We start from the raw sequence: 20,098 nt of genomic DNA, 5'->3' as shown, positions 1-20,098 counted from the left end.
CTTAATATGTCTTGGGTGTGAAGTTGCTTGGTGTGGGTGTTACAAAGCTTTGGTGTTTCTGTGCCTGGTGAGCAGTTTCAGTTCCTGTATTGTGCATTCGATTTTTTCTCAAACTTATTTAAATACAAACCACGTTTAAAAAATTATAAGAGCATATACATGTATATTTGATCTTTAGTGGTGTTAGGCCACTCTTGAAACTTATTTTATTATTCTGAAGGCAATGTAATAATTTATATAAATTTTAGGACAGCTTTTGCTTGATGACAGTATGCACTTAAAGGATTAGTCCATTTTCTTAAAGGAAAAGTCCAGATAATTTGCTCACCACCATGTCATCCAGGGTGTTGATGTCTTTCTTTGTTCGGTTGAGAGGAAGTTGTGTTTTTTGGGGAAGGCATTGCAGGATTTTTCTCATTTTGATGGACTTTAATAGAGCCCAACATTTAATACTTAACTCAACACTTAACAGTTTTTTTCAACGGAGTTTCAAAGGACTATAAACAATCCCAAACGAGGCATAAGGGTTTTATCTAGCGAAACGATTGTCATTTTTGACAAGAAAAATGGAAAATGTGTACTTTTAAACCACAACTTTTCGTCTGGATCTGGTCCAGCGCGACCTAACGTAAATGTGTAGTGACGTAGAGAGGTCACGTGTTACATATATAAAACGGACATTTGCGGACCATTTTAAACAATAAACTAACACAAAGACATTAATTAGTATCAGTTGACATACAACAATGTAGGAACGGTCCTCTTTCTCAACACATGTAAACACTGGGGCGGAGTTTCGCGTTCGTCCTCTGTGACCTCTTGACGTCATGACTTATTGCGTGGGGTCAGCTGGCGCATCACGACCGGATCTACATGACGAGAAGTTGTGCTTTAAAAGTGTATATTTGTTGGTTTTATTGTCAAAAATGACAATCGTTTTGCTAGATAAGACCCTTATGCCTCGTTTGGGATTGTTTGGAGTCCTTTGAAACTCCGTTGAAAAAAACTGTTACGTGTTGAGTTAAGTATTAAGTGTTGGGCTCCACTAAAGTCCATCAAAATGAGAAAAATCCTGCAATGTCTAAAAAAAAAAACAATTTCTTCTCGACTGAACAAAGAAACACATCAATCCCCTGGATGACATGGTGGTGAGTAAATTATCTGGATTTTTCTTTTATATATATTTACAGTTTTTATATCATATCTATTTTTGCAAAATCCTACAACTTTGATAAATATTTTTTTTTTCAATGTGGTCTCAGACATTTGGACCCAGTTGTAAATCCCCTACACTGTAAATATTCCTTTTTAAAAATGTAATCAATGTGAAATTACAATTCATTTCAACTTTCAAAGTAAGGAGTTTCAAATCAAAAAGTTCAAAAAGTTTATTGAATAATGTATCAAATATTTAATTCAAGGTAATTAAACTTAAACATTTAAGTGCACCAAGATATGTTTTACAGTAAAGATAGTCAAAATTTACTCTAGTAGCATTAGGAGCATAGTTTGGGGTGGGGGGGATGAGGTTACCCCATCATAATAAAAACTAGCAATTACAACTAATGTACACTTAGAAGTTGACATTTTACTAGCAGTCAGCACTTCAGCCTCCTCAAAATACAAACCAAATGCCCTTATACTGAAGTCTGAGTCATCTAATAATGCCCACTGTTTCCTGTATAGGTAAATTACACCCTAGAGTAATTTTGAACTGGTTTGCCCATTTTAATAATGGGCAGAATCCAATCTTTAACCCCATTCCTCACGAATTCTTCTCTTCAGGTTTTCCAGAAGTGCACTGTTAAGGAGATAGGGCTCAAAGGTTTGGTAGAGCCACAGATCAGAGAGCTAAGACCTGGGGCCTTACTGCCCCTTAAAGATAAGAAGGTAAAGGATATAATGTCCTTTAGTTGGTCCTCCAACCGCCTGCCTGTACCAGCTGCTTGTCCCTGATGGCTGTCCTTTACAATGCTTGTTTGGCTTTCTTACCCTCTCTTAACTTCTTCTGTACAATCTTATGATGGGAATCTGACATCAGAAATGTTCTCACTGTTCTTTCATTTAAAATCTGTTTCTGTCCTTTTGTTTCTACTGAACTCATGGCCTGTGCTGTAGTGATGTAGTGTGAGCCAGGAGGAGGAATTTTATTGGCTATGTGTGATCAAAGTCATCCAATCAATAAACTAGATTTTTCACATTCTGCTGTCAAACGGTGTTGTGTGGTTTTTTTTGTAATATTATTATTTCAGTAAACAGCATGTAATCTTAGTTCTCAGAGGTTACATTTTAGAACAGCTTATTTATCATTTAAACAATGTATCCCTTTCACAGTACACTTAAAGAAAAAATATGCTCATTTTCCAGCTCCCCTGGAGTTGGGCATTCGATTTTTGCCGTTTTGGAGTCCATTCAGCTGATCTCCGGGTCTGGCGCTGGCACTTTTGGCGTGGCTTGGCATAATCCATTGAATCTGATTGGACCATTGGCATTGCGCTAAAGGTGACCGGGGAGTTTTGATATTTTTCCTATTTCAGGTTTGGCTCTTCTGTGGTTACATCGTTTGCTAAGACCGACGGAAAATTAAAAGTTGTGATTTTCTAGGCAGATTTGGCTAGGAACTATACTCTCATTCTGGCGTAATAATCAAGGACTTTGCTGCAGTAACATGGCTGCAGCAGGCTCAATGATATTACGCAGCACCCGAAAATACTCCCCTTGGTAACTTTCAATAGCAGGGGACTATTTTCGGGCACTGCATAATATAATTTTGGTTTTGCGTTGGTCTTGGTGCACGATGTAACTACAGAGGAGTCAAGTTTCAAATATGGGAAGGGTGTCAGAGATCGTTGGTCGTTTTTGGCGCGATGCTGGTGGTCTGGTCAGATTCGGTGGATTGTGCTGGGCTGTGCTGGGGGTGGCGCCGCCTGACCCGGGGGTCAGCTGAGTGGATTCCAAGATGGTAGAGGTGGAATGTTTAACTCTAGGGGAGCATATTTTCAAAAAAAGTGGAGTATAGTCTATTTTTTACGCGAAAGCGAGGGTCTGCGTACAGTGCGCGTAACGCTATTTTCATCATCAGAAGAGTACGCACGTACTGTACACGCAATGCCGAATTTTTGAAAACTCGCGTATGCGTTAAAAACCGACTATACCCAGGGCTATAGGTTTTTAAACATTATTTTGATTTAGCATTATCAAATTGTCTAATCAAAACCATTCCCTGCATATGAAATTGCATACTTTGACAGTACGTACTGAATTAGATCAGGTACCTACTCATCGACAGTTAAACAGTACATTGTATATAGTATGAATATGGGTGAAGGAAATTCGGACGTACTACATCCGCCATGTTGATACCTCACGTGACATACGTCGTCATAACATCAAGTGAGCCTTAACTCAGATGATGTTAAACAAGAGTCCATTGAATGCACACTTTTAAAATCTCGCCAGAAGTAGTAGGTCACCCAGATAATTTTTGTCTACCATGAATTCGGCACATACTACTTGCCTAGCCTTCTATATGGAAGAAGGCGATTTTGGGTGCAGCTGCTGTATAGTGTAGTAGATTAATGCTACAAAACATGTACACTACACATCCTACAAAACAAGATCTGCGTTTTAAGAGATTATCCCATCCACAAACTATTTTGTGCCTTGTGTTAAACATAAACAACTACATTTTGTAAGATTTGTGTTTAAACAAGAAAACTATTTGCTAATGATTTTGTTTTAGTGCTGTTTAGATGTTTTTAATGGAAAATGTTTGAGTTTATGTGAAAACTATTATTAGGAGCTATATTTTTACTTTAATGCAGTCATATCTAGTCTTCATTTAAACCATATGGATCATTCAAATGTAAACATAGTTTAGTCTTGATTCGTTCCTCAAGGTTTTTGAGGAATCTTCAGCAAGCAGTCTGGAGTTCAGAATTTATTCTTTGATCTTCTCACTTTACTGCATGCCTGCTGTAAACCTCCAAACTTATTTAATGGATTTTCAGTCTCGCTTTCTCTCTTTACTTCTGTTGCACTTCTGCCCCCTTTACTGAACATTTTCACAATTATTTTACAATTACTGTGATTTTTTTACTGTTACTGTGCAATTTATTTCCAGTTGACAGATTTAATATTTTAAATTTTACTTTTATTTAGCAGATTATCTTCAATTGGAAGTACAATTTGGAAACAATGTTAAGAAGCATTTAATGATATATAATATATAAATATTATTGTTCTCATGCTGTCTTTATATGTAATTGAGGGCATTTTCACATTTACCTTTAGCACGAAATTAGATGGGATAGATCAATAATCCAATGTATTACATTGTTAAAATATGTTATTAAAGGGATAGTTAATCTCTGTCATCATTTACTTCAACTAAAGTTGTTCCAAACCTGTATAAATTCTTCAGACATTTTTCAAACTACACTTTAAAAAGGTTCATTTTTCACACACTTTTGTGTTGTGCTACTTAACACATTATTTGTCATTTTAACACACTGTGTCAAAAGTGAAAACACTTAAAAGTGTTAAAAGTTATAAGTGTTAAAAGTAACACAAAATGTGTTGTTCCAATAACAACACATAGATGTGTCTAGTTTGGGACAATGGATTTACTGTGTTGTCCCAAAAATAAAACTGAATTTTGAGTTTTTATCTTAAGTGTATCTTCCTTTGTAACCAAACAGATCTGGGGCTCTATCCACCTCCATAGTATTATTTATTTCTACTATGGATGTAAATGGTGTCCCTCTGCTTGGTTACAAACACTTTTCAAAATATAGCCCTTTGTGTTTAGAACAAAAACATTTATACAGGTTTGAAACAACATAAGAGTAAGTAAATGATGACAGAATTTTCATTTTTCTGTGAACTATCCCTTAAGTGTTAATTGACAATATTTATATATTTATTTTCAACATATTTTGACATTATTGTGTTCCAAAACTGATTATAAAACAAATACATAAAATGTAATGTGTTTTCATACATCATAGAGCATGCATGATCTAAGTTATTCAAAAGCAGCCTATTACAAAATGAAACGATAGGTTCTCAGTGGTTCCACACTGTCATTGTCTTTTTATGAAGTCATGTTGTTCCCCACAAACCACAGCATACAGATAAAGAAGACAAGAATCTCGACACGGATGAGAATGGCAACAATACAGTCCGTCAGAGTCCTGGGGTGAGCATTAGGGTAGCAAGATAGTTATCATAACTTCTTATTTAAAGTCCCAGCCATATATTTGAGTAGTACCTAATAGTATATCTAGCCACAGTTATATTCTGCTTATAAAAACGATAACTTACTAAAATATCATTCATTTCCTCTTTTACCTTTTAAGGTCATCTACTATGTCACAGCTCAGATCTCCAAAGGAACTCCATCAGCATCAGACGAATCAACAGAGCGTAGGGATACATCACAGTCATCATCACAGGTGTCACATGCTTCTGACCAACACTTCACCATTTCTGACCAATCCCAAAACCTGCTGCAAATATCCACTAAAACATCAATAATTAGTGGCGTCGTCAGGTCTTCTAGCTCTCTGTCCCAAAATCAGTCAATCAGTTCTGCCTCACCGAAGTTAAACCCATCATCTCCACTGGAGGAAGTTCCAACTAGCCCAACTCAAGGGAAGGTTCATGTGGTCAAGGCTCCGCAAGTGCAGGTTAGCATAGAAGAAAGAATCGAGTCTCCAACTGCTGTTTGCTCACCAGTCTCCTTTGGAGAAACTGAGCCCATCCATTTTAAAGCAAGCCCTGTTGGGTCAGATTCTTCAAATCTAAAGCTTACCCTTGGTTCATCCAAGGCAAAGGAAAAGAAATTTAAGGAAATGGAGCAAAATGATGACACCTCTCTCAGTCCTGATCTGTCAGGAGAAGGACCTCCTCCACCTCCACCTGATAACTTTGCGTTCATGGTCACTAACAGTAAGGTTCAAACCCTCTCCACTGGAGAGTACCAGCAACTGGTCAACGCCAAGAAGGGTAGCGTGCAGACTGTAACTTTTGGCAACAATAGACCTTCTGGTGGTGACATAACTTTTGGAGATGACGCTCTTGGAAATGCTGACAGCACTAGTAAAAAGCCAGTTATCATCATCTTTGATGAGCCAATGGACATTCGTTCAGCTTACAAACGCCTTTCTACCATTTTTGAATGTGAGGAGGAGCTAGATCGAATGCTTGCGGAAGAAAGGATAGATGAGGAAAACGAGGAAACAGAGGAAGAATGGAATGGAGGAGTGCAGGTCAAGCAAAATGGAGATGGTAGAGGATCTGGACAAGGTACTGATGTTAGGGATAGTTCTGCACAAGCCGTCAACTCTTCATCATCCTCATCTTCAGTAGACTCAGTCGTAGACGGTCATGGTGATGCAAAGCAAGATGAAAAGAAGAAGTTCAAGCTGAAGTTCCCAAAGAAACAGCTGGCGGCATTAACGCAAGCCATTCGCACCGGTACAAAAACAGGCAAGAAAACTTTACAGGTTGTCGTCTACGAAGAAGAGGAGGAGTCGGATGGAACGGTCAGAGAACACAAAGAGACCAAGAGGTTTGAAATTTCTTGTTCCAAACCCGAGTCCTCGAAATCAAATCCACAGGAACCGACTGTACGAACCAACGAGATTCGTAAGAACGCCTACAAAACCCTAGACAGTCTAGAGCAAACTATAAAACAGCTAGAGAGCACAATTAGCGAAATGGCACCAAAATCTCCCGATAACGATGAAAACTCCGTGAGCCTTGAAGCTCACACAGATAAAGCACCTTCTCCCAAATCGTTGGTTCCGAGACCTTCCTCCGGCAGAAAAAACCTTGATCTCCGAAAGAAGACCAAACCACAGCTCCTTCCCAGGCCTGCCATCATACCAACTGCAGGGGTCTCAGTCACACCAGTTCCCACACAGCAGGTCTCACTTTAGATCATACTATTTTAGCAAAGACTCTGGGTCTGTCCCCACACTCTTCCTCACAACAATTCTGCCTTATCCGGTGACTTCTCAAGATCCTTAGGGGAGGGGACCAACAGTTGGATCTTAACTTTTAACACCTTCACATATTTGTATAAATATGGTGTGTGTGTTCATTTCTAAAGTGGTGTTTAATAGATTTTTGTGATGATGCTCTAACCTTGGGTTAAGGTATCCTCAAAACATGTTTCTGGGTTCCTTCATGTGGGTTTTAAGGAAATCCTCAGTACAAAGGTTTTCCGGGCTTGTTTGCATGCATCCTTAACTCTTGTATCAGTTTCTCTTGTATACATACCTAAAGTGTCATGGTGATATGTTGTGCAAGCTTCAGCTTGCTGTGTTTCTAGTTGACAAACCACCTCCAGTATGGCTCTCGTTTGTTTCTTTCTATTTATTTATTCTGTTATTCTGTTTGGTTTCAATCCCCTTTGCAGAATGCCAGTGTGGTCTCACCTTCTAGTCGGATGCCGGTGCCCGTTTCTGCCAAGCCGAGGCAGCAACCGAGCACCTCAGACAAAGAAAGGGCAACAAAACAGCAAAAGCTACAGGACACTCAGAGGCAGTTTCGCCAGGTAGTTTTATCATAGTCAGAAAGACATACACATCTGTAGTAGTCACAGACTGAATGTTTAAGACACATCAAGTTAGTTGTAACAGGGCTTAGGGAAAAGAACTAGCAAAAATAACCTGATGAGACCAAACAAACCGCTCTTTGGCGAAAGGCCCGGTGCCGGAAAGCCATGTTGATGTTTTCTTCTGCATATTTTTAATTGGCTGTGACTGAAGGCAACTGACTGTTATTTCACAATGCCATCAAATGCTTCTGCATGCTTGCTTTGCTTGTGGCTTTGGTGCTGTAAGAGACAAACTGATTAAGAGATAAATATAACACAATCACTACTTTCCGAATGCCGAGCCCACTGATGCTTGAACAATACTCACATCTAACCCACACACACTTTTTACCTTGCAAGACAGGAATGTTTCCCTACTAAACAACATTTACAGACCCTTTCCCCTGTTTACCTCTCAGAGGAATCCCTAAACCCTCCCCCTCGGCCAACCTCAGGATCCACTAAGTGTCTCCATAATCGTATGGATGTCTTTCAAATTGTACCTCTCCCATTTCTCCTGGAGCATCCTTTGGTCTTGAGTACTGGTTGGTTGCACGTATACTGCACATAACTCATTTTAAAACTCACATGTTCCTCTCCTTTCCATCTTTAAAGTGATATTCTCTGTATTCTCACTACTTGTTTTTGTGTTCCTCTAGTTTGGTTCATTCAGTTTGGTTCATTCATGTCTTTGATAATCTCTTGTGATTAATTGTAGTTCCCGATAGTATGCTTTTAAACATGCTTAGACATTTGTTTTAATGATGAGTTCCCTAATTGTTGACAATCAGTGTGGCGTCTTTGTTTGCAGGCTAACGGAAGTGCTAAAAGATCAGGAGGAGATCCCAAATCCACTTCTCCTACCGCGCCTGCTTCTAAAATTCCTGCTTTTTCCTCTAGCGCGGGAAAGAGCTCGGCCCAGTCTGATACTACTAATATTGTACATTCTTCCTCTCCTTTATCTTCCTCCGTTCCTGTTAGCAAATCTTCCATCCCTCCTCCTCGATCCAGCTCCGCCTCCTCCTCTCATATCCCCTCCTTCTCTAATGGTTCTCTTAAATGTGCCCCTCCCACTCACAGCACTAAAGGCCTCCCCATGCAGACACAAAATGGCCGACCTTCTTCCTCTTCTTCCTCTTCCTGTTCCCACTCTCCCCTGTCCCCGACTATGTTGAGTCAGAGTACGAAGAGTATCCGCACCATTCACACACCCAGCTTCAACAGCTACAGTCGGCAACACAATGGGAATGCCGGTAAATCAGCTATCCCTGCGGTCGCTAAGGATGCTGCGTAGTATGCTTGGCTGTTCCGCTACCATTTCGTCATCATCCTTAAAAGATGTTCAGTCACTCCTGATTTGTATTTTTTTGTAAGTTTATGATTTTTATTTGTTGAGTACTATTGTAACAAGTATTCAGAGTGAACTTTATTGTTTTTGGGCATGGTTATGGTTATCGCATGTCACTATTTGTTCATACCACATATTCATTTGCTCAGCTGTAAGACTTACTTATTATCTATTTTAAAAACATATAAAACAGTTTGGTTTTAAGAAAGAAAATATAAATCTAGTTTAACTGCAGAGAGCAGGCTCATGATCAAAGATTTTATAGAGCACTTCATTTGAAAATAATATTTATTTTTCATACAAGTTGAATAGAGACTAAAAAAAGGATTGACACGGTGCAAGTATGTAAACAGTATCTTGGTTTATATGTGGCCTCTAAATGATTGTAGATTATTTTCATTTGGCCTTTTTTTAGTTGACAGACATTGGTTATAACCATAATAAGTGAATCAAGTACTGTAAGTAAACATTAACATTACTTGTGTTTTCTTTTTGTTATTCTGTCATGCACTGCCAAGATTTATTCATGTAAAATGACAACAGTTTTTCTAGTAAACAGTTGTCTGTCTTTTCAGTAGTTGTGCCTGTTTGCCAAATTTTGTAATTCATACTTGACTATGTATACTGTGCTAGACACTATATGTACATTTAGGATAGGTTATACTGTACCTGGCTTAACCTACCGATATCATAAACCTTTGATTTACTCTTAAATTAACACGCATTTATGTCTAAATGTAAATTGTACTGATTGATGAAACTGCTCTTTACTTTCCATGTAAATACTGTAACATCTCTATTTCAGAGATCGTGTTTAGTTTTGTTAACATATTGTACCAAAGTTTGTTTCTATGCATGCCTATAAAAACCCGTAGAGAGAAAAAATATAACGGAAGAAAATCATGCTTGCACAGATTTTGTAAATAAATGTTTTCTTTCTTTGTATAGCTTTAAATGCGGACACAAACTGTGCAAAGGAATGTAGGTATTGAAACAATAAAGGTTTGCATGATTGTCATTCACATGGCCTCCTTATGGCAATGGTTTGTTCACTGCAGCCCTTTTATTAAACTTCTGGCAACTTTTATCTAATATTTTGACTGATTTATGGGTATTTGTGCAAATTTTAAACTTACATTGTAGGGATGCATAACGATTAATCAAGATTAACTATAGCAGAATTTAAGTTTTTGTTTACTTCATATATGTGAATGAACTGTGTGTAATACCTTTGGGTAACACTTTATTTTACGGTGTCTTTGTTACACATGTTACATGTAATTACTATAGTAATAACAGTTAATTATGCATAATTACATGCAACTAAACCAAACCCTATTCCTAACCCTACAGTAAGTACATGTTGTTGATGATTATTACTTGGTACTTAAATATATAATTACAATGTAACAGTGACGCCTTAAAATAAAGTGTAACCTACCTATATATATATATATATATATATATATATTTTTTTTTTTTATTATACATGCATGTGTGCATATTTATAAAGTATATACATAATTATTATACACAGTTCACACACATATGATGTAAACAAAACTTTTATTTTGCTATAGATTAATCGCGATTAGTCATTATGCATCCCTATTACATAGTAATGACACAAACTGTTTATAGTAAAATTTGGACTCCACTGACTTTTTAATGATCTTACATCTTTACAATCTGATTACTTATGCTTGAATACATATTTTGAATTCTGAGAAAACATATGAAGAGTTTCTATAGAGACAGAGCGCCGTTATGCAAATTTGAAAACCACGCCCACCGGGGGGGAAATTAATCCAACCGTCTCCATTGACTTTGTATTGCGAGAAGCCGCCTCCTTGTCATTTCTGGCTTATAACAAAAAACTGAATAATGCCTAAAAGCTGCTGTGTGACAATATGTACAGCTAACGAACCCAGAAATAAGTTTTTATAAGCTGTCGAGCCGTAAAACCCAGTCTTTAAGGAGAATAAAGTGGATCGCCGACTACGTTTCCCCCTAGTGGACGCAGTTCTACTAATAGGAGTACTATGAAAAGTTGCCTGTATCCATTTTTGTGTCTTTAAACGCTCGTTTTTTGGGGTCGACAGCTTATAAAAACTTATTTACAGATTAAACTTAAAGGGATACTTCGCCGATTTAGCATTCGGCTTTGTGTCTGTGGAAACCCGGCAGTGTTGCTGAATGGCCATGTTTCCCTCCCTCGTTTCCCCCTGGGGGGAGAGGTGTCTGCATTTTGGTTCTGCGGAGAAGTCCTCCGATGATGTAATATGACGATTTTTGCATCGTCGGAGGACTTTTTTGCAGAACCAAAATGCAGATATCTCTCCTCTCAGGGGGAAATGATGGAGGGAAACATGGTCATTCAGTAATACTGCCGGGTTTCTACAGATACAAAGCTGAATGCTAAATCGGTGAAGTATCCCTTTAAAAACAGAATAATACCTAAAAGCTGCTGTGTGACAAGGTGTACATCTAACACGCCAAAAAAAATAATAATAATTTTTTGTAAGCTGTCGACTTCAAAAGGCGAGCGTTTAGACACAAATGGAAACAGGCAACTTTTCATAGTACTCCTATTAGTAAAACTGCGTCCAATAGGGGGAAACGTAATCGGCGATCCACTTTGTTCTCCTTGGAGACTGGGTTTTGCGGCTCGACAGCTTGTGAAGGCTTGTTTCTGTGTTCTTTGGCTTGTTGGCTGTGCGTGTTGTCCCGGGGCAGCTTTTGGGCATTGTTCAGTTTTTTGTTGTGGGCCGGAGATGACAAGGAGGCGGCCTTTTGCAATACAAAGTCAATGGAGACTGTTGGATTGATTTCCCCCCCGGTGGGCGTGGTTTTCAGGTTGTGACGCGCTGCGCTCTGTCTCTATGCAAAACGAGATAAATCCATTTTTTAACATTTTTGTCAAAACATGTTTATTATTATGTCATCATGTTATTATTTTGTTTTATGGTGCTACTTAGCTGTATTTTTTAAGTTATGAAGGTTTAAATCAAAACAAACCAACTGCAGTTGCATTGAAATTAATTGGAATGCACAACCAAAAAACGAGATTTCTGAACAATTAAAAAAACGGTGGTTATCTCATTTTGCAACGAAACTCTTCATATACATCTGAGAATATGAAGAATTCAGATAAAACCCCTACAAAAAAAGTGCATCTGACATGTTTTCTTGAGCTTAACAGTCTCTTTAGTTTAGGTTCAGTAATTTCACTTAAGTGACAATGAAAAGGTTATTAGTCAGTAATCGAAATACCTTTTTTTCACAAATGTCACTTTAGTCATTTCGTATTTAACAAATTTGACTCTTTCATTGCAAAACCCTCTAAGTGCATGCAAGATTTTTTTTGGGGCGCAAAAACCTCCACTTCTAAAAAATTGTCACTTTCTTGGATTAGACATAGAAAATTGCAACTATAAACATTGCAAATGATAAAAGTAAAAAATTAAAAGGTAAAAATTAAGAAACTGAACTACACAACAGGGGGCGCTGTGATGCTTGTGACTGCAACATTCGGGTTGTATTCAGTTTCCTACAAGGGACCCACGTTTAAATGTGATCCACAGTCATTTCATATTTGTCTATCGTGCACCTAGAGGACTTTGCTGAAAATTTGATGTGGCATTTAACGGATTCTGCCAACAAATTGGTATTTCTGAATGGTCTGAGGCTGGGATTAAGCAGATTTGAAGCGGAAGTATATGATAAACATATAATACGTGCCAAGAAATTTCAGTTAATATCATCATCTCATTTTTGGCGGAGGTGGCGTTAAGTGCTTTTTGCATTGGAGCTCTTCATAAATTAACTCTTTCCCCGCCATGGACAAGTTATCTCGTCAATTAAGAGAAAAAAAATCCTGCCAGTTATGCTTTCCTGAGGAGTTTTTACGGTGATCCACTATTATCTTACCCAATTTATAAAGATTTAAGCAAAAACTAATTTTATAAATTTTAAACTCTGTGTATGTTGTGATAATTGTTCTGAATTTGATGCTAACAAAATTCCTTTACAAGAATGCAATTATTTCAGCTTTTTGCTTAATATTTTGTATTTTTGAAGAAACCTACCCATATTTAAGAGGTGATAAAAAGAACAAATGAAGATAGGATTAAACTTTTTTCCTCGTTTTGTTTGTTTGAAAGCAGAGGGTCTGTTCTTTGTTTGATATATATTTATAGAACAAAATTTTTCTGAAAGGCATTTTGTGAAAATCTCCAAAAATGTTTGCGAGCAACTTTTTAAAAAATTGCTGGCGGGGAATGAGTTAATAAATAACAAAAAAGTGTTTTGGTTTAATATTAGATATATTTATATCAATATAATTTCATCATATCATTTTAAAATGCTATAGTAAATATTTACATAACAGAATGAGTAGGTGTGTCCACTATAGGGTTTAAATAACTTCATATATTATAAATGCATTACACTAATATAAGTTATGCAGATGCAGTCACAGCAGGTAAACAGACCAGTAGATGGTGTTGTGTATTAATGGGATGTTGTTGGTGATGTTGGTTTCTGTCTTAGTATTCACAAGTCTGTGCATGTTTTATTTGTGTGATACCTTCTGCGTGAAGCTGACTGACTAAAGGAGGAAACAGATAAAATCTAGCTGAGTCGGTCTGTAGTCAATTAAGTCAATGTGTTGGCTGCCTAGGACGTCTCTGTAAAAGCTTGTAAGTACATCACATTAATTTCAAATAATAAGAGTAATACAACTCCTTAAAAATATACTTTATAACATTGTTAAGTATGTGGCATTTTAAATAGTGTTGTGTTTGATATGATTTTACCTTACTGAATTGATTTATTTCTACATGTTATGATAAGTGGTTCACTGTTAAAAATATAAGATCTTAAAAGCAGATTATTATCACATATAAGTATATGAAAAAAAAATTGTTTCTGTTACTGTATGTTATTTAAAGTTAACGTGACAATGTTTAAGATTTTTTTCTTTTTTTATATTTGCCTGTTTGATCCAGACTAGATCAGATTAACGTCTCTTATAAAACGGTTAGTTCCAATCCTTGATTCTGATTGGTCAATGTGCTTTATTCACAATAAAACACTACTATGACCGCTTCACCCAACGGTTCTATTTAATATCACTGCGCCCTTAGCAACACATAAACATAAAATGAGACAAAGTCTGAGAACAGTTTGTTGTTTTTATTTGAGCTTTCATGTTGTTGTTCGCAGTCAGGGACTATTTTTTCTAGCGTAAGGAATGCTTTTATTGATTTAACTTCATGAAAGTTGCACTTATATTTTTTTTTACTTTAATATTGTGTGTTAACCGTTTTATAAAAGCAATAAGGTACTCAAGGCAAGTGCTGTATCGTGAATAAGTAACGGCTGAAGGGCGTTGTTAGGCACAGCCTCTCGTACCTTATTGCTTACATAATCTAAATATAAGATCATCAAAGTTTCACATGGTCTTAGTCAATATTTAAGATATCAATCTTATATATTTACACAATGTTATTTACATTATAGGATGATTTTATGTAGAAAATAATAAATTACAAAAAAAAGTTCAACTAAATGTCACATGGTCTTAATATTGTCTGTAGTTCTGAAACCTGACTAATACTAATTCTAACCCATGCCCTCCTCCAGACAGCAACTGCGTCGACGTGCGCTATGTTGAATCACACAGATGAGTGGATTTACCACAGCTCTCACACGGAGAACGTTCTTCTTGCATCCTTCTACATCATCATCTTCATCATCTCCGTTCCAAGCAATGCTTTAGCACTTTGGGTGTTCGGTTGCTATGACAACCACAGAACTACTTCCAAAGTGTATCTGATGCACCTGGCAATAGCTGACGTCTCTTACGTCTTGGTGCTCCCCATGCGGATGATCTACCATATCTCAGGCAGTCACTGGTCTCTTGGCGAGGGGGCCTGTCGCGTGGTCGGCTTCCTGTTCTTCGTCAACCTCTACTGCAGCATGTTCTTTATGACTTTGATCAGTATTGACCGCGTGTTGGCTTGTGTCATACCCCACAAGACTCAAAATCTGAGAAATACAAGGAATGCTAAAGTGTCCTGTGCGGTGATGTGGATCATTGTGACCATATGCATGGCACCCGTCCTGTTCTCCAAAAAACAAATGACTAGACGCTTTAAAACGTGGAACGTGACGGTGTGTGAACAGCTGTATATTGAAAGTTCATCCAGTCTAATCGGTGCAGTGGTGTCGACTGCCGTCGCTTTTTTTATACCTCTGGTCACCATGATTGTGTCTTACATTCTTATATTTTGCAAAGTCAAAAGTATGACTTTCCAGGAAAAGAGGCCTTGTCTGCGTAAGGCTAAGAGATTGATTGTACTGACAGTGGTTAACTTCATGATCGCATTTGTGCCGTACCATATCAACCGATTTATATTTATCATTCAGCACAATGACTCGTCGAAATCAGAAATGGAAAGACAATCGTTGTACTTGGCAAATCGCATCACCTCAGCTTTAACATGTGTAAGTGGTGTGTTGGACCCTGTCATGTACTTCTTTTTGGCTAGAAATTACCAAGAAACTCTGCTTCAGCTCTGCGGTAGGAACTCTAAAGAGGAACCATCCACCACATGAAGACACAAGAACGGCCTTAAATTGTCTTCTCGTAGATTAATAAACATACAGGTCATGATGCATTCTGAGATCTGGTTCCTTGGGATCAGATGTTTAAAGCAAAAGTAGAAGTTAAAAGTAGAACTGAAAAACAGTAGTTCACTACTAAATTCATTCAAAAATGTACTTTCAGGTGTGCTTTAATGACTAACTTTTCTTTCAATTTCCTACCACAACATCATTTTTAGGGAATAGGCTGAACAACATATGACAAAGATATATGACATCATCATCACATGTTTTTTTGTTGCAGTATTTTAAATTCTTCAGTTCATGTATATAATTTTCAAGATGTTTTGTGAACATATAAACAAATAAAAAAACATAAGCTCTCTAAACTGATATTCGTTCAATTTTTCAAGAATATGACTTGTTGAAGAATATGACTTGGCATATATTATTATGTAGGGCTTAATGTGAATCTTGAATTCAATAAATAATTAATTTGTTGTTGCAGGACCAATATCTAAAAATTTCCCAATTCAGGCAAGTTTAGTGACACATAAGTGCATGACAGTCCACACATGAGTCATGGTAAAATACCCTCTACTCACATGATTTCCTTTATTGGACCTAAATGTTTAAAAGGGTGTGAAGACAGCCCCTGTGCCCAAATGGCCTGCTCCCATAGGATATAGTAGGCGAAAATGAGAATTTAAAATGAGTGATATAGGTGAAGTCCAGAGATATTTCTCAGTGTGTATTGGATGAACGCATCCAATGAGGTCACAGCAACTGAAGAGCCACCAATCTTAAAGTATTAACTTAAAATACTGAAAACTATAAACTTTGCAACTTTATAAACTGTATGTTATGTAGGTAACAAGAAATGTATTTGGCTACTTGTGGTTAAGTTGTACTTGTTTATTAATAACACCTGACATGAGAGATTTAATACGGTATACTATTGTACACTGTGAGCTTACTGTTTTAATGGTCAAGCTACTTCATTTAATTATTTACATGCTGGCACAGCATGCAATTTCATACAGAGAGAAAGGGTTGCACATTTTATTAAAAATTGGTGCTATATAGCACCTGTGAAGAATCAAAAGTTGTGATATAGCACAATTTATGGTTCTACAAAGCACAATATAGGTGCTGGTGCTTAAAAAGTGTTGTCCTTAACTAGACACAATTATTTCAAGAGTGCGGTGAACCACTTTTAACTGCTTTAACACCTTTATCTAGTGTACTGCAGAGAGGAGTACACTCTAAAATATGTTTAACCCATTAAGTGGCACTGACCGGGACATCTAAATTTACTTCAATATTTTCCATGTAAATTTATATGTCTATCACAACAAACTATATGTTGTTGGAAAGGTCTAAGCCTCTAGAATACATATTTCAACAGTATTTTATGAAATAAATTATGTAGGGAGAGTATTTGATTCATTTTTGAAGAGAGTGCTCCTTTATAACATTTATGTTCTGTGAAATGTCACTGTCCCGCCTACATTTACTACAGTGTTTTGCATGTGAATTCTTATCCAATCATGACAAACTATATATTGTTTGAAAGCTCTAAGTGTGTAGATTTTATTTATAATCACCATTTTGGTAAAGGAATGACATTTTCTAAAATGCCACAGGTATACAGGGCCCACGTTGTTATGATATATTTGTAACACTAATACCCTGTTCCAAACCTAATCAATCATGACAAACTATTATCACTGCAAAGCTCTAAGAGTGTAGTTTTCAAATTGCATCACCATTTTGGGAAAATTATGATGTAGAGAGAGTTTCTAAAATGTCACACGACCACAGGTGGACTCGATTTGTTTTTACATATGTATAGCACTAATACCCTGTTCTAAACCTAAACAATCTTGACAGCTTATATATTGTTGGAAAGCTCTAAGTGTGAAGTTGTCATATTTCATCACCATTTTGGAAGAATTATGACGTAGTTTCTAAAATGTCACAGGGCAATAGGTAGACCAAATTTGTTTTTACATATTTATAAGACTAAACCCCTACTCTAAACCTAAAAATCATGACAAACTATATCACTAGAAAGCTCTCAGAATTTAGTTTTCATATTTCAAGGTCATCCGATGATAGAAATAATGTAGTGACATTCCCCCATAGGAATGCATATTAATTATTATATATTTATAAAACTATATCCTAGTATAAATCTTCACAGATGTTGACAAACTATATTGTTGGAAAGATTAAGAATTTCGTTTTTATATTTCAAAACCTTTTTGCAGTAATAATAATGCAGTGACAGTAATTTATTAATTTGTGACAAGAGTATGCAGCAAACCGTTGACACCTAGTGGCTGTTGTTGGTACATTTTTTGTGATTTTAACTTGAAATTTGGATCAGAGCTACTTGAGACTTATGCCTTCATGTTTGCAATATTACTTTTGTAAAATATTTACACTTTTATAATTTTATCTATAAAATTATGGAATTATTTGTATTTATTTAAATTAATGTAAACTGCTATAACAATTTATTTATTTAATATTTTCACCCACTTCTGTGAAAAACCCCAAAGTGTCGTCTTTAAAACAAGACCAGGATTAAGCTTCTAGACCAAAAAATGTTATATTAATTTGAAGGTATTTGCGCCACTTAATGGGTTAATGCGCAAGATGTGTAAAAACAACACAATCAGTGTTGACACATCTCTGTGTTATTATTAAAACAACACATTTTGGATTCCCACACACAAGTGACTTGTGTCGCACTTTTTTTTATTGTAACACAAAATGACACATACTGGTTTCACAACACTTGGCTTAAGCCAGGACAAGGCTTGTCTGAGAAACCGATGGATAATGGGGGGGGTTTTCCGAACAGGGTTTAGATTAATTCAGGACTACGCTTTAGCTAGGACATAAGTTTTTTTTTTACAAACATACCTTACAAAACAATACTGGTGTGCATCCTGAGACAAATACATGGCAATGACATATTTTAATATATGTCAGTGTAAGCTAATTTTACTTATAGGACAACTCAATCAAGCATTTTAGTCTTGAACTACTTGTCCAGTAAACCATCCAAATGTGTTAAATAGCATAACACAAAAAACGAACAAATCTTTTTTCTAGTGTATGCCAACGCTATCTCAAAAGAATTCATACATATTTTACGAGTTGGCTAATTCGTATTAATTCATACCACTGTGACGTTGGGGTTATGGGTTTGGTTTCGTTGCTGTTTTTCATGAGAATCAATCGTATGTTTTGCACGATTCACTTCGTATGAATTAATACGAATTAGCCAACTCGTAAAATATGTACGATTTCTCGTAAGTAAGTCTACTTATTAGAAAAATTAAAACATGTCTATAAAGCTCTGTGTAAACTTGCATTTTATAAATGTTTTATGTCCCACTGGATAATCAAAATATCTACACAGTGGCTATTGTGGTTTTTACATTTGACACTTCAGTCTAATACAGGAAATATGTCATGTTAGTGATCACATGCAACACCAAATATAATGGCATTTCTAAAACAGGCTTATAGGCCTATGTTGTTTCCCATGGGCGTTGTAAGCCCCCCCAAAATTATTCTTAGCCCCCATAAAAATGTTGCTAATAGCACCATAAACTGTACAGGAATTCGTGATTGCTTCAGTCCCCTTTAAATTTCATTTGAAACGGTGGCAGTGCAGACTTCGGCTTTTCCCCTTTGTGACTTTCAGCACGTTTAGCCCATTTATGCAATACAGTGGAATACTCCAATAAGGTGGCTGAGCTAGCGGGGTGTCCAAATTTAATGTGCTACTTTCACTCCCTCAAATAATTATTTTCCTGTTAATTGGCGTGTTTATTTAGATGTGCTGCACCTGTAGTATAATATGAAGTAATCAGCAGTCAGCAAGCTTTTTCTTCAATCATTTTCTTTCATGGACTATGGACCCCGTAAACTAGCCTTGGTCACCCCCTGGCAACCCCATTTATTTCTATCTCTGCCACTCTTTGTTTATAGACCTAACCTTACACTGTATTAAAAAATATATTTTATTTATTTATTTATTATATTATACTCTCATTGTCTATTAAAATGATTCATAAATGCTACCCAGTAAATTATAAATGTGTTAAGTTTAATGGTACTATTCAGTGTTGGCAGTAACTAGTTAATAGTAATAATATTACTTTAATAATATTACTTTGCCAGGTAGCGTAACTATGAGCGTAACTAATTACAAAGAATTGCAAAAATATTACAATTACCATCCAAATAAATTCTATTTACTAGTTACTTTACACTCACAACGTAACCAACAGGGAAAGCTACCTCCTTTTTTGTTCTGCCAATATGTTTGGTTGGTTCCACCTTCTTGAGCCCTCTTGCATATTTTAGTAAATGTTACTGCATTATTAAATTACACAAGTTGTTTAAAAAGTAGTTTGAGTCAGTAATTTATCTGTAATTTTCATGGATTTAAAGATTGCATTATTATGCAATTACCATTTTTGGCGTGTAATAGAAAAGTAACAAGTAGGTTC

At 36.5% G+C, this 20,098-nt stretch overlaps 2 protein-coding genes across 12 annotated transcripts in view; both read left to right on the top strand.

Moving 5' to 3' along the window:
* The window catches only part of LOC129425869 (sickle tail protein), a 159,317-nt gene extending 149,271 nt beyond the window's left edge, over nucleotides 1-10,046 (top strand). For 7 of the 11 annotated variants that reach the window (XM_073864263.1, XM_055181910.2, XM_055181908.2 and 4 more), the window contains 5 exons: nucleotides 1,786-1,890; nucleotides 5,129-5,200; nucleotides 5,361-6,932; nucleotides 7,427-7,564; nucleotides 8,418-10,046. In XM_073864263.1, the coding sequence (XP_073720364.1) occupies nucleotides 1,786-1,890; nucleotides 5,129-5,200; nucleotides 5,361-6,932; nucleotides 7,427-7,564; nucleotides 8,418-8,900 (2,370 nt within the window). In that variant the 3' untranslated portion in view covers nucleotides 8,901-10,046. Of the gene's footprint in view, nucleotides 1-1,785; nucleotides 1,891-5,128; nucleotides 5,201-5,360; nucleotides 6,933-7,426; nucleotides 7,565-8,025 lie in introns of all 11 variants that reach the window. The other 4 variants (XM_055181916.2, XM_073864265.1, XM_073864264.1 and 1 more) reach the window with 4 other exon arrangements.
* A 1,514-nt stretch (nucleotides 10,047-11,560) lies between these two features.
* On the top strand, nucleotides 11,561-15,925 carry LOC129425899 (uracil nucleotide/cysteinyl leukotriene receptor). Its single transcript, XM_055181966.2, has 2 exons — nucleotides 11,561-13,654; nucleotides 14,601-15,925. Exon 2 carries the CDS (start codon nucleotides 14,625-14,627, stop codon nucleotides 15,573-15,575), a length of 951 nt encoding a protein of 316 aa, XP_055037941.2. The 5' UTR covers nucleotides 11,561-13,654; nucleotides 14,601-14,624; the 3' UTR covers nucleotides 15,576-15,925.
* The last annotated feature ends 4,173 nt before the right edge of the window (nucleotides 15,926-20,098 follow it).

The sequence above is a fragment of the Misgurnus anguillicaudatus genome, chromosome 25 (genome assembly GCF_027580225.2).
Source record: "Misgurnus anguillicaudatus chromosome 25, ASM2758022v2, whole genome shotgun sequence".
Taxonomy (NCBI): domain Eukaryota; kingdom Metazoa; phylum Chordata; class Actinopteri; order Cypriniformes; family Cobitidae; genus Misgurnus; species Misgurnus anguillicaudatus.
Note: the sequence above shows the minus strand (reverse complement) of the source record. Positions and strands in the feature narration are given on the sequence as shown.